The 14,572-nt window shown below is 42.8% G+C and overlaps 2 protein-coding genes across 2 annotated transcripts; both read right to left on the bottom strand.

Moving 5' to 3' along the window:
* Positions 1-7,879: 7,879 nt before the first annotated feature.
* LOC308282725 (solute carrier family 45 member 4-like) lies at positions 7,880-9,943 on the bottom strand (the record flags this gene model as incomplete). Its single annotated transcript, XM_080723115.1, has 1 exon — positions 7,880-9,943. One exon carries the CDS (start codon positions 9,941-9,943, stop codon positions 7,880-7,882), a length of 2,064 nt encoding a protein of 687 aa, XP_080579241.1.
* Positions 9,944-11,820: 1,877 nt separating this feature from the next.
* LOC308282726 (solute carrier family 45 member 4-like) lies at positions 11,821-13,974 on the bottom strand (the record flags this gene model as incomplete). Its single annotated transcript, XM_080723116.1, has 1 exon — positions 11,821-13,974. One exon carries the CDS (start codon positions 13,972-13,974, stop codon positions 11,821-11,823), a length of 2,154 nt encoding a protein of 717 aa, XP_080579242.1.
* Positions 13,975-14,572: the final 598 nt, after the last annotated feature.

The raw sequence follows: 14,572 nt of genomic DNA on the forward strand, positions 1-14,572 counted from the left end.
CTGGATACACGCTCATATCGTTGGTTCCGGTGCACCCCCCTTCTCTCTCTCTCTCTCTCTCTCTCTCTCTCTCTCTCTCTCTCTCTCTCTCTCTCTCTCTCTCTCTCTCTCTCTCTCTCTCTCTCTCTCTCTCTCTCTCTCGATCCCCCGCTCCAGCTATCACTGCTCCCCCCCTTGCGCTCCTTGTGGGCTGCCTCATAAGGGTTCAGCTGGGTTAAGCTGAAAAAAAAGCAGCTGGGTTGGGCTGCGATACCCGAATTTCCCCCGTGGGAGGAGTAGGTAACTATCATTATCATTATCATATCATATCACAATTAATAAACTAATTAATAAACTGCATTAAGTCATTGCCATTCTAATTCTTTCACCTTGACTGACAGTTGAATTATGTATGTTTCCTGTGGAGAAGTTAATTCAATGCTACTTACCAGTTGTGCTGCTATCAGGGGTTTGTGGTGAATGAATGAGGAGTTGACCAAACTGTAAAGAACTTATCTGTTCTCTAAATGACACAGCAAGAAAAGAGCGGGCTGAAAAACTCCTCAATGTTCATTTAACTGAGAGCACAAATGTAACCAATATGGACTCACAGTCACAAATAGATACATTTTACTGTGTAACGTTAAGTCAGATGTTCAAATGTGACAAAACAGCCATTGTATCCTATGTCAATTATTATTATTATTTTATTTTTAATTTGTGTCAGACAATAATTGCACTCCAATAGGTTGGAGTGAAAATAGAATCACACATTGGTTTGTTTATTTTTTGCAATTTGAAAATATATATCATCAGTATCATATAAGCTCTCCTGATAATATAACCGTTTGAATAAGTGGATTGTGAGGAATGCTTCCAATATTCATTTCAGTGTCATTCTGTGAAATGGTCACTTATACATTGCGATATAGATACTTAAGTGCACCGGGTGAACTAAGATACCCATAGCACAAAAATGGCCTTACTTCTGAGATCCATGTCTCAGGGGTCAATGATAAATTGGACTGAACAAACAAGGCCTTGAGTCCAGCTGGTCAACCTTCAACAGATTCTCAGAAAGTTGGCACTCTATAATACCAACATGTGATGTGTTTGTAGCCTATGCATGCATATGTGAGTGCGTGCGCGTGTTGTTGCATGCGTGCATGTAGCCCAGCGAGAATAAATTCTACATTTATCTGTTGCTGATAGATAAATGTTGCTCACCTTTATCGAAATGGTTTTACACACACACACACACACACACACACACACACACACACACACACACACACACACACACACACACACACACACACACACACACACACACACACACGGCACACGGCAGAGGCAATCATGCAAGGCACTATCCTGCTCATCAAGAGCAGTTAGGTGACCCAAAGCATACATGCAGGGACAATTCCAGGCCAGCCATGCAATGTTGTGTGTTCACCCCCAAAGTGACTTTTTTTCTATCGATTATCACTCACCCCATTGGAGACATGAATTCATGGATCTTTTTGTTTTTGTTTTTGTCACATTCCAAAGCCAATAATTTGATGATAATAATAAAAATCACACCCGTGTGAACTGAGCGGTGGTTCCCCCCCCCCCCCCTTCCCCCCTGTGTGTGTGTGTGTGTGTGTGTGTGTGTGTGCGTGTGTGTGTGTGTGTGTGTGTGTGTGTGTGTGTGTGTGTGTGCCTGGTCTGGCCTGAACAACAGCGCCCCTCCCTTAACATGTGTGGTCAGAAAAGGTTACTGCAGGCTACAGACAGACACGCAGACAGACAGACAGACAGACCCACACACACGGCCACGTATAGGAGCGTTGTGACCACCGCTCAAAAACCTGTATCTGTTAGGAGACACAAATAGTCTCCTTTGTGTCTCCTACACATGAGGATCTTTATGCATACTCTTTTTCTGTAAAAATGTGTTAAATATTTTCCTTGAGGGGTACAGTCTTATGGCTGAGCTTGTGTCCAACTCCTGATGAACAGGTGCGAAGTTCCCACAAGTTTACCTCCCACATTTTCCCATCCAGTCAGTGATAAAAGTTCCACGCAAATATGTTGACTTTGAATATTTTCGGGTGTTGTGTAACCACCACATATAAAGGATTCTCACCAGAGACAGATCATCTCTCTCTCTTCTCTGAACCAGGATGGTAAGATGTATTTTAATGGTCTATATAGAGGGTCTATAGATTTATTTTTCTGGTAGATATTTGATATGTATTTGCAAACTTGTACAATCAGTCTACATATGTACATAGAGTATGCATATCATTTAAGTCAATATGAAGAGCTATTTTAGTATAGGTCTAGACTGGCCCTGTGAGCTTTCTGTTATCACTATACAGGCTAATGCATGTCTCTTGCATGTTATGGTATATAATTGTTGTTTTAACGAAGTTATAAAATATTTGCAAACCAGCAAACATAACTGTTGTCCAATTTTTTATCCTAGTCATTATATCAAGTGGTGTTCGTCCTGTGTCTCCTGACCTTGGTGGTTGGAGGTCTACTGTGACATGGACACTGATGGAGGGAAATGGACAGTAAGAATATTTCAATGTGCTGCAGGATGCTTGTATTTTTATTGCACTGTATATTTTATAGAAATATGTTTTTTTTTGGTGAACTACTCCTTTAAGTGTAAGTGTATTAAACTGCTTCAGTTGACCCACTTCTTTTGCATATCTCCTATTGCTGTTATATTGGACACGCAGAGCTGTTGTCCCCTCTCTGGATTTCACACGTTCTGCCTCTCTCTTTCTGTTTTTTATTTCCTCTCTGTATTTCATTTCAGGTTTTTCAAAGACGGATAGATGGCACAGTGTCATTTTACAGACCCTGGGACCCTTACAAGACAGGTTTTGGCAGTGCTAACGGAGAATACTGGCTAGGTGAGAAGCTATGTTGAGAAAACGTGGTAAGCTGAGATATACCCATAAACTACTTGACATTAAATGGTTGATAGACACAACACTATAACTGAAGGAATTTGTGACCGCTTTCTTGTGCCAGTGGTTTAAATATTGTCTTTCAAAAGATTTGTCTGCATGAACTGAGCCTAAACTATCAAACTGTCACATGTATACTGTATGTATTTATGTACTATAGGACTGGAGAACATCTACCATCTGACTCTATGGAAAAGATATGAGTTGAGAGTGGACATGGAGGACTTCAGCGGGAACAGTGCATTTGCCCAATACACCTCCTTTTACATCGACTCAGAGGCTTATGGATACATGCTGCACCTTGGTCGCTTTGAAGATGGAGGAGCAGGTATGTTTAAGTAGAATAGGCCTTGAGAAGTGATTGCCACAAATAATGTCACTCACACTGCAGAATCCTGATTGTTAATTTCAGTTGAATAAAAAATGGAGCCAAAACGTCTAATAACAATTGTTATTGTTGTTTGAGTGAGTTGTAAAAATGATGTGTTGTTATACTACACTTACCACACCCTTTTAATTCTTTTCACACTCTGCAGGTGACTCACTAGGCCCTCACAATGGATATAAATTCTCCACTCTTGACAGAGACCAGGAAAGCAACTCAGCTCATTGTGCTAGAGAACGTCTGGGGGGGTTCTGGTACAACAATTGTACGCATTCAAATCCCAATGGACTTTATCTTTATGCAACCGATGACACACGTCCTTGGATTGGTGTATTTTGGGGGGCATGGAAAGGCTCCAGCTATTCCCTGAAGTCCATCAGTATGAAGATCAGACCACTACGCAGAAGAGACGACCAGGATGAAAATACAGATTACTAGTTTGATTGTAGCAGAATAGCTCTGTGTGATTCTGACATTTGATATCTGATTTTCAACCAAATAACAGATAGGACTAAAATCTAATTCAACACGGTCATATGACAAAGCATAAACAAGCCATTTGTGTACAAAGTGAAGAGTAAACAAAGAGATCACTTACATCTTTCCTATTTCCTGTTCAAAAATAGTCAAAAACTTAAAAATAAATAAATAGCTAAATTAGCTATTTTCAAATTTACCATAAATATGTTGACAATCCAGGTTATAGTAATTTTTGATTATAAAATATGATTAGGCCTATCATCAGTCAATGTAATGTTATTCCTTCCTCCACATGACTGCAATAAAGGAAATTTATTTCAAACAGAATAAGACTTGTGTCGTTTATTGTGTTCTTTGTACATTTCATTTATACAATAGTGGATGAAACACTGTTCAGGACATGATATCTATGAGAATATAGAGCTTTACCAAAACCGTTTGTTTCAACCAAAATATAACACCTACACCTTTAGTGAGATTGTGTTATTCTAAGCCTAACTAAATCACTTCTTTTGAGTTGAAAGACTCATTTTAAGATTTGCATGACCTATACCTTCCATGAGAGATAAATGTAAGTTATCCCTGCATGTGAGTGAAACAGTGTAATTAAGCTTTAGCAGGCATGAAGAGTTGGTTAGTATCTATTGTAATATTACACAATTTGTGTAATATTGTGATCTGCATGTGTGCTTAATCTTGTAATAAAAGCAATATGCTCAAGGCTGTGACATATAAGTACAGTAGAACTATGCTATTGCTATATCATGGTGGCTACAGGTGTTTAAAGGACCATACCAGTCAGGTTGCTTCAGAATTAGAATGAACCTTGCTGTCACTCACTGCCATTTCTGCTGAAATAATAAAACTGTTGAACATGATCAATTGTCTCTCATAGATACAAACCATAACCAATATAGAAGAGGCATATAGAATAATGCAGAAGACTACATTAGTCAATGCACATCACAGTTTTCTTCTTCTTTTTTTTCTTTTTTTTTTTCCAAACAGAAGATCATTGTAGCTCATTTCACTCACAGGCCTCATGGAAAGGACATTATGGTGCATTGTGGAGGAGCTCTTTTGCTGCTGACATACAGGCCAAACTCTTCAAAGCAGTGGTGTAACATTTTAAAACCTGAAACAAATTAATGTATATTCTCCTCAAGCTTAATGTGTCATTATTGTGTGGCCTGATCTACCATTTACTCGTGGCTAGCTCCCTCTGTTGGTTGCCAGTTGTTTTTCAAACACTGGGTATTACACATGAATGCTGCTAGCATTCTTATGACACTGCATGATTTTTTTCCCCATGAAATAAACATATCATATCAATATATATATATATATATATATATATATATATATATATATATATTTTTTTTTTTTTTTTACCACACTGTAAACCACAAACTAGATGTTTTGAATCTGTTAAATTCTTTATGCACTCCCTCCTCATTTTGTTGAATTAGATTTTTTTTTTACTTAACTCATTGCGACCTAAGGTCGCAGTATACAATGAGAAATGTCGCAGCTTGTCCGTCCTTCAGTCAGTCCTTCAGTCCGTCAGTACACATTTTTACAGTCTATGGTTCTATGGGTTTGTCGCTCTGACATCATGCTCTGATGTCACTGTTCAGGGGAACCACTCTTAACAGAATGGGTTTGTCGCTCTGACATCATGCTCTGGCTTGATGTCCCTTTTATGCCCATAAATAGTCAACAATGTGATGTCAGGGGTCTCCATATATGGTTAACTGGTCCGATATACATCACTAGCCAGACGGCCAAGAATTGGCGCGGGCGAGATAGATAATTATGTCCATGGAGGGGGCAGCGTGTAACTAAATATGGTACAATAGCCCCTTGTTTGTGAATTGTTTGTGCAGCTTATGCAGAAAGATTATTATATACTAATATACTAAATACTGTTCCTACGAAACAGTATGGGCTCGCATGGAACACCATGTATGGGCACAAAGATCTACCCAACGGGTAGATCTAATTATTATAATTCTTTATGAAATGTATATATATTTGTTTTTATTTAACAATTTTGAAGAAAAAACAACACTTTATTTGTAAAAGTGTAAATTGCATTTGAATTCAATGAGGGAAAGGTACAATTGCAATTCAATGGGTTCAATGAGAGAGTGATACTAGCTCCAGGATAGGTCTGGCTTCATATGGTATACCCACCTGCAGATTATAGTCACAGCAACCACACCTGCAATTACCAATTACATATTTCTCTAACGATTTCTGACTGCACCTCATTGGCTAAGGGCCCTGCCTTTGTATTGTCAAGGAGAACTTGACTGATAGATAAATTATGTCATTCTCGAGGAGAACTTAGAGATACTGTTCCTACGAAACAGTGTGGGCTCGTTCGTGACTATATTCTACAGCGTGCTAACTGTCATGTGAAGCTCAACCAATACTCCAGCTAACACCACTCCCAGATTTTCCACACCTCAATTGCGCCTCATTGGCTAAGGGCCCTGCCTTTGTACTGTCTGCGACGGAACCCACACGGCGGAACTCTATAAATAATGAAGATAACATAGTGTTCTCGCCTTTCAGGCGAGCCCACAATAAATAATGACGATAACACACTGGTGCCGCCTTTCAGGCGAGCCCAAAATTGCGTCCGGCCTTTCAGAGTCCCTCAAAAAGTATAAGCGGATATAAAAGTTCAAGTGGTGGCCCCCCTGTAAGTTAGCCATTGAGCAGCTGGCTAACGTCCGTGCGTCCGTCCGTCCGTCCGTCCGTGTGTCCTCGCAGTTTGTGTGCAGCTAATCTCAGTCGCCGTTGGCCCGGTCGCTGCCAAAGTGAGCACACACATTCCCTGGATGCCAATCTAGAACCTCTGCCCTAAATTTTTCAAATGGGCCTTTTCTAGCGCCACCTAGTGGCCGATGTTCGCAAAACACATTTCTGTGCACTACTCTTACAGATTTTGTCCAAAAATCCTACAAATCGGTAGGCAGTATCTCGACAGTCATGTGATCGACACAGATCTGTCCGATTTAGCATATTCCTTCCTGATTGGCTAAAATTGGCTTCCAAAGTTTGTAGGATTGAGACGTTTTGAACAAAATGCCTCAAATCCCAAACGCAAAGTGCAATTATCATGAAATCGCGCACACACGTTCCCACTAGGCCGAGGAAGAAATGCCACTTAATTTTTTGTAAATCAGCCTCATGGTGGCGCTATAACAGGCCGATTTGTGGTTTTACCTATAACTCCATCGATCAGTTTCAAACTTTGTAAGCGCACTCCCTAGAGGCTAAGATAAACCTTTGCCCTGCATTTTTCACATCAGCCTTTTATAGCGCCACCTTTGGGCAGACTTATGTAAAACACATTTTTGGATATTACTCCTTGAGATTTTATCCAAAAATCACGCAAATCGGTACACAGTATCTCTATAGTCATGTGATCAAGTCCGATCCGTCTGATATTTCCTATTCCATCCTGATTGGCTAATATTAGCTTCCAAAGTTTGCAGGATTGCTCCGTTTTTGAACAAAATGCTTCAAATCATCAACGCAGCTTGCGATTACCGTGACATTTGCCACACATATTCCCACTACGTCAAGGAACAAATGCTACCTTTTTTCACATTGGCCTGTTATAGCGCCACCAGCAGGTAGAGTTTAGCAAAACACATTTTTGGAACACAATGCTTCAAATCATGCATGCAGCGTCCGATTTCCATGAAAGATCTATGGTGAAGAACACATGCCACCCTTTTTACATTGGCCTATTATACAGTAGCACCACCGGGACACATGGCCTGGTGGAGACCTGTGCTCGGAAGAGCACTGCTTCTAGTTTCAATATGCAAGGGTGTAAGTTGTTCATAAGGCTTCTGTACCTTACACAGGGGCAAGAGCGTAGCAGGTCCCTTACATCATTGAAGGAAGCTCGCTTCATCCTCTCTGTGGCCATGTAGTCGGGGAACATGTGGAGACACTTGTTGTGGAGAATGTTTTTGCCACTTTCCGTAGGACGTTCACTTTCTATTCAAAGTAATGGAAGTAATGTCTAGGGTTGACTTATAGCCTAGTGTCTGGCCTGCCTGTTTGGGTACATAACTAGGAATCCAGCAGCAAGAAACGCCAGGAACGATCCACCAGAAGCCACCATGGGGATCACACGCACACTCCCCACTGCATCTACCACAGCACCCACGGCCAATGCTACCAAGATCTGGCTGATATTGGCCTGGCAGGCTAAGATGGCACTGTCAATACCAAGGCCTCTCTTTGTGTTTTCAGGGCTATGCTCAATGTACTCTTTGATTTCATGGTATTGACCCAGTAAAGTATAAGGACAGTAGGAGATGATCACGCTCATGAGACCCATACTACTGATCATCACCATGGCAATGTAGACGTTGGGGAAGATTGCCATGACAGCAGCTCCTATGGAGTATACCAGGGTTCCCAGGATGTAGATGACCTTGATGCTCGGGCCAAATTTATCCAAACAAATCTTAAGGAGGGCAGAACAGATGACCATAGTAGCAGCCTTGATTGCGAGTCCCCAACAGCCCATCTGCACGCCCTTGTTGTAGTTCTGGAGCTCAATGGAATTAGTTGGTGCTGTGGGGTCTCCGTGGTAGATAACCTGTCCCATGAAATCAGTAAAAAACACAGACATGGATATAATAGAGAACCACATGAGGAGCTGACACACACATAACCTCCACAGTTGGCTTGGCATCTTCAGCATTGAGATCCATAGTAGTCGTACAGTGGTGCGCCCCTCTGGTGCCCCCTCCGGGCCTGGGCCCTCAGATGACGGACCCCTCTTCCCTGCACGCTGTTGGGAGTCATGTGGGTCGTTGGGGCTGTGGGAGGAGGGGATTGGCCGAGGAACTTCAGGCCCTGGCTTTCGCAGATGTGCCACCTGTGATCCCATTCGTCCAGAGTGTTGGGGGAGGAAGGTTGTCGTGTGTGGGAGTGTTGAGATTGAGGTTGACGTGTTAGATGCGTCTTGCTCAGCAGAGTCGTGGCCTCTCTCTGGGTGGGAATGACCAGCAATATACACAGCCTCTTTGACTCCAGTGACAGCCTTATCCAGCAGGGCAATGATCTCAAGTGAGTCAAAGTGGTCCTCCGTCTGGCCATTCATCAGGTCTTTCATTGTGGGCTGCAATTCTACCATGGCACCAGTGTGGGGGGGACTGTCATAAGGAGGAGGCAGTTGAACAAGGGGAGGAGGAGAGGAGGCCTTCTCCATCTCATAATGCGCCTTAGGATCTATTTGGATGGCTGTGTTTGGTATGGCCGAGGTCAAGTCACTGTTACTCATAACACACTCCACGTCAAGGAAATCCATCTCCAACACAATAACGACAGGGTTGTCTTCGAGAGCAAAGTTGTTCTCTCCAATCGGGTCAAGGACATTGGTCTTTAAAGAGGATTGGCTTCTGGAGTCACCATCTGCTGTAGCCTCTGTCTGGTGGGAGGGTTTGAAAGGTCGCTCTGGAATACTGAGCATGTGCAGTATAACAGAGATGATGAAGATGGTGGCAGTGAAGAGGAAAAGGACCTGTTCCTGGGACTTAAATGCACGGCCCAAATTCGTGTCAGTCCAGTCTAGACCAGCCAAGGTATAGCCCACGACGCCACCTATCCCAAAAGCAAAGGAGTGGATACTTAGAGCCATATCTTTCTCTTTCTCAGTATCAACAACATCTAGAAGGTACGATATAATTGGTCCCTCAGATGCGTCGGCACAGAAGTCCAGTACCACAGTGCCCATCACAGTAAGGACAATGCCGATTGGCTGGCTACCTGGGGTGTCGCCAATAGACAGACCTATCAACGAGCCATTTAGAAACAGTGCTACTCCCAACAGCACACCCACACACAGGGCCAGTATGAAGGGTCTTCTTCTTCCCAATCGTAGGATGCAGCGGTCACTGGCTGAGCCAATCACAGGACCAACAATCAGACCCAATACGGGACTGAGGAACCAGGTTAAACTATAGTACTGCTCTGGAAGGCCTACTTGCAGCAGCAGTGGTGTTACAAGAGCGACTTCCATGGCATAGCAGACAGCGTAGCCCAACTTCACTGCCCCGTGCATCAGCCAGCGATGCAGCGGTATTCGCTGCATCGCTGCATCGCTGGTGTGTGAGTCATTTCTTGGGTTCGTTACTCTCCTGAGGGCTAGGAGCATCCCTATGCACCGTCTCCTGGATGGTTGGCTCAATGGTTCAATGCGCAGAGCTTATTATATAAGTCTGCTTTTACACATCATCAATTATGACATCAATCTTCTCCAAGAATACTAATAATTCTCAACAAGGCAGGGTCTATAATAACGTAGTGTGGCGTAATGTGGATTTCTGATACATCATGTTATAGTCTGTCTGCCAACAGGCCTTTTTTGGTATAGTTATACAGACTGAAGAAGGTGCTTAACTGTGGTGTAAGTAAGTAACCAAGTACATTTACTTGAGTATTGTATTAAAGTACAATTTTGAGGTACTTTAAGTATTTCCAATACAAAACACGAGGCTGTCGCCTCGTGTTTCCCAACGCCTCTCAGCCGGTGTATACTACCCCGGTAACCACTCGCCTCTTGTGGCTTATTGCTTTATTATACATCTCTGTTAACCCTGTACAACGCGCTTATACCGCCATATCTGTCCTACTGCCTGGAAGTGTGGGGAAATACATACAGTAGTAATATTCATCCTTTATCCATATTACAAAAGAGGGCAATAAGAATAGTACGTAAAGTGGGGTTTTATGAACACACAAATAATCTATTTTTGAGGTCTTTTGTACATTGAAGCTTCCTGACCTAGTCGAGTTCAAAACTGCTCAACTGATGTTCAAGGCAAGAAATAAACTACTTCCAGCTAACATTCCTGACATGTTTAGTGATAGGGAGGGGGGACTATGACCTAAGGTGGGAACTCAATTTTAAACAAGCAACTGTTCAGACGACCCGCAAAAGTATGTGCATTTCTGTTTGTGGAGTAAAGATTTGGAATAGTTTGACAGAAGAGATTAAACACAGTAAGAACATTTTACAATTTAAAAAAAATACTCAAATTAAATATCCTGGCTAAATACAGCAAAACATAGTCTTCATTATTATCATTTTTTATTTGTATCTGTTATTATTATTATTTATTTATTTATTTTCTTACTAATACTTTGTACCTACGTTCTTCTATTATCATTCTCTAGACGGTAAACTTGTATACGATTACAAAATGTTTTTTTTATCAAGTCCTTTATCTCCATATACATTCTTGTTTTTGTTTTTTAGTTTTTTCTTTCTTCCTTTTTTCTTTTTTTTGTTGTTTTCTTTTTATGATGAAAAAAAAAATCTGAACACTCTTATAACTAATCAATGTCTTAATTCATGAATACGTAGGATAGGCATTCACAAGCTTTCAGCTTCTGCCTATTCCTTTTGATCACCTGTAACAATGATTATGTGAATGTATGACTGTATAAATGTATGAGTTGATGAAATAAACTAAAAACTAAACTAAACTAAACTGACCTGTAACTTTTTATAGACTTTTTGTCTGCTGCCATTGGAAATGGCAGGGTAACTTCTCAAAAGTTTCATCATCAATGACGTAACTTTATTGATTACTAACTTTTCTGCTGCCATTAGAAATTGATGGAATCAATAATCAATAGGGAATAAACAATAGGGAATCAATTGGTAAAATTATCCTCTCTGTGGCCATGTAGTAGTAGGGGGATATTGTGGAGACACGGTCCGCATCAGTGTGCCGACGGGCCGGTATTCCGACACTAAAACTAACCCTAACTCTACCCCTAACCCTAAACGTAACCTCAGCAACCGTACCTCAGTAACTAACCTGCCGACGCTAGTCGGAACAGCGGCCTGTCGGGATAGTGAGCGGACACCTTTCGGTAGTAGGACGTTGACTTTCTATTCAAAGTAATGGAACTTAACAATGATGGGTCTCTGCAATTTGCTGCCCTTCAACATAGGATTGTCTAGGGTTGACTTAAAGCCGAGCTTCTGGCCTGCCTGTTTGGGTACATAACTAGGAAACCAGCAGCAAGAAACGCCAGGAACGATCCACCAGAAGCCACCAAGGGGATCACACGCACACTCCCCACTGCATCTACCACAGCACCCATGGTCAATGCTACCAAGATCTGGCTGATACTGGCCTGGCAGGATAAGATGGCATTGTCAATACCAAGGCCTCTCTTTGTGTTCTCAGGGCTATGCTCAATGTACTCTTTGATTTCATGGTATTGACCCAGTAGAGCATAAGGACAGTAGAAGATGATCACGTTCAGGAGACCTGTGCTACTGATCATCACCATGGCAACATAGACATTGGGGAACATTGCCATGACAGCAGTTCCTATGGAGAATACCAGGGTTCCCAGGATGTAGATGACCTTGATGCTCAGGCCAAATTTATCCAAACACATCTGAAGGAGTCCAGAACAGATGACCATAGTAGCAGCCTTGATTGCGAGTCCCCAACAGCCCATCTGCACGCCCTTGTTGTAGTTCTGGAGCTCAATGGAATTAGTTGGTGCTGTGGGGTCGCCGTGGTAGATAACCTGTCCCATGAAGTCAGTATAAAACACAGCCATGGCTATAATAGAGAACCACATGAGGAGGTGACACACACATAACCTCCGCAGTTGGCTTGGCATCTTCAGCATTGAGATCCATAGTTGTCGTAGAGTGGTGCGCCCCTCTGGTGCCCCCTCTGGGCCTGGGCCCTCAGATGACGGATCCCTCTTCCCTGCACGCTGTTGGGAGTCATGTGGGTCGTTAGGGCTGTGGGAGGAGGGGATTGGCCGAGGAACTTCAGGCCCTGGCCTTCGCAGATGTGCCACCTGTGATCCCATTCGTCCAGAGTGTGGGGGGAGGAAGGTTGTCGTGTGTGGGAGTGTTGAGATTGAGGTTGACGTGTTGGAGGGGAGGTTACCTTGCTCAGCAGAGTCGTGGCCTCTCTCTGGGTGGGAATTACCAGCAATATACTCAGCCTCTTTGACTCCAGTGACCGCGTTACCCTGCTCCTGCAGGGTAATGATCTCAAGTGAGTCAAAGTGGTCCTCCGTCTGGCCATTCATCAGGTCTTTCATTGTGGGCTGCAATTCTACCATGGCACCAGTGGGAGGGGGAGTGTCATAAGGAGGAGGCAGTTGAACAAGGGAAGGAGGAGGAGAGGAGGCCTCCTCCATCTCATAATAAGCCTTAGGGAGATTATGTGAGTCCAGGTCAAGATCAGGATCTATTTGGATGGCTGTGTTTGGTATGGCTGAGGTCAAGTCACTGTTACTCATAACACACTCCACGTCAAGGAACTCCATCTCCAACACAATAACGGCGGGGTTGTCTTTGAGAGCAAAGTTGTTCTCTCCAATTGGATCAAGGACATTGGTCTTTAAAGAGGATTGGCTTCTGGATTCACCATCTGCTGTAGCCTCTGTCTGGTGGGAGGTTTTGAGAGGTCGCTCTGGAATACTGAGCATGTGCGGTATAACAGAGATGATGACGATAATGGCAGTGAAGAGGAAAAGGACCTGTTCCTGGGAATTAAATGCACGGCCCAAATTCGTGTCAGTCCAGTCTAAACCAGCCAAGATACAGCCCACAGCACCACCTATCCCAAAAGCAAAGGAGTGGATATTTAGAGCCATATCTTTCTCTTTCTCAGCATCAACAACATCTAGAAGGTACGATTTAATTGGTCCCTCAGATGCGTCGAGACAGAAGTCCATTACCACAGCGCCCATCACAGTAAGGACAATGCCGATTGGCTGGCTACCTGGGGTGTCGCCAATAGACAGACCTATCAACGAGCCATTTAGAAACAGTGCTCCTCCCAACAGCACACCCACACCCAGGGCCAGTATGAAGGGCCTTCTTCTTCCCAATCTTAGAATGCAGCGGTCACTGGCCGAGCCAATCACAGGACCTAAAATCAGACCCAATACAGGACTGAGGAACCAGGTTAAACTATAGTACTTCTCTGGAAGGCCTACTTGCAGCAGCAGTGGTGTTACAAGAGCGGTTTCCAGGGCATAGCAGAACCCGTAGCCCAACCTCACTGCCCCGTGCATCAGCCAGCGATGCAGCGGTATTCGCTGCATCGCTGCATCGCTGGATGTGTGAGTCATTTCTTGGGCTCGTTACTCTCCTGGAGGCTAGGGGCATTCCCTGTCCACCGTCTCCTGGATGGTTGGCTCAATGGTTCAGTGTGCAGGGTTTATTATATAAGTCTGCTTTTACGCATCATCAATTATGACATCAATCTTCCCCAAAAATCTACTAATAATTCTCAACAAGGCAGGGTCTAATAACGTATTGTGGCGTAATGTGGATTTCTGATACATCATGTTATAGTCTGTCTGCCAACAGGCCTTTTTTGGTAAGTATGTAATTTGCTATATATATTTTTTTTTGTTCCTAAATTGTTGTCTATATAATATACATTCACCTGCTTTGATTGATTGATTGATTGAATTGATTGAAGACTTTATTAGAAGTTTGCATAGGAAGAGGTACAGTTTCATGACGGTACAGTTCACTGGTACAAGGTCTACTAAAAGGAGATCCATGAAAAGACTAAGCTTATTTCCACAGGAAACCATTTAAGTATCTCATATAACATTGAATGACAGACGAATAGAACACAGTACTATGCAGTAGACATGTAAAGAAAAAAAAATGATAGAACAAAAAAAGAAAACAGTAAGTCTAAACAAACAGTAAGTA

Source organism: Nannobrachium achirus (genome assembly GCF_963921795.1).
Source record: "Nannobrachium achirus genome assembly, chromosome: 4".
NCBI lineage: Eukaryota > Metazoa > Chordata > Actinopteri > Myctophiformes > Myctophidae > Nannobrachium > Nannobrachium achirus.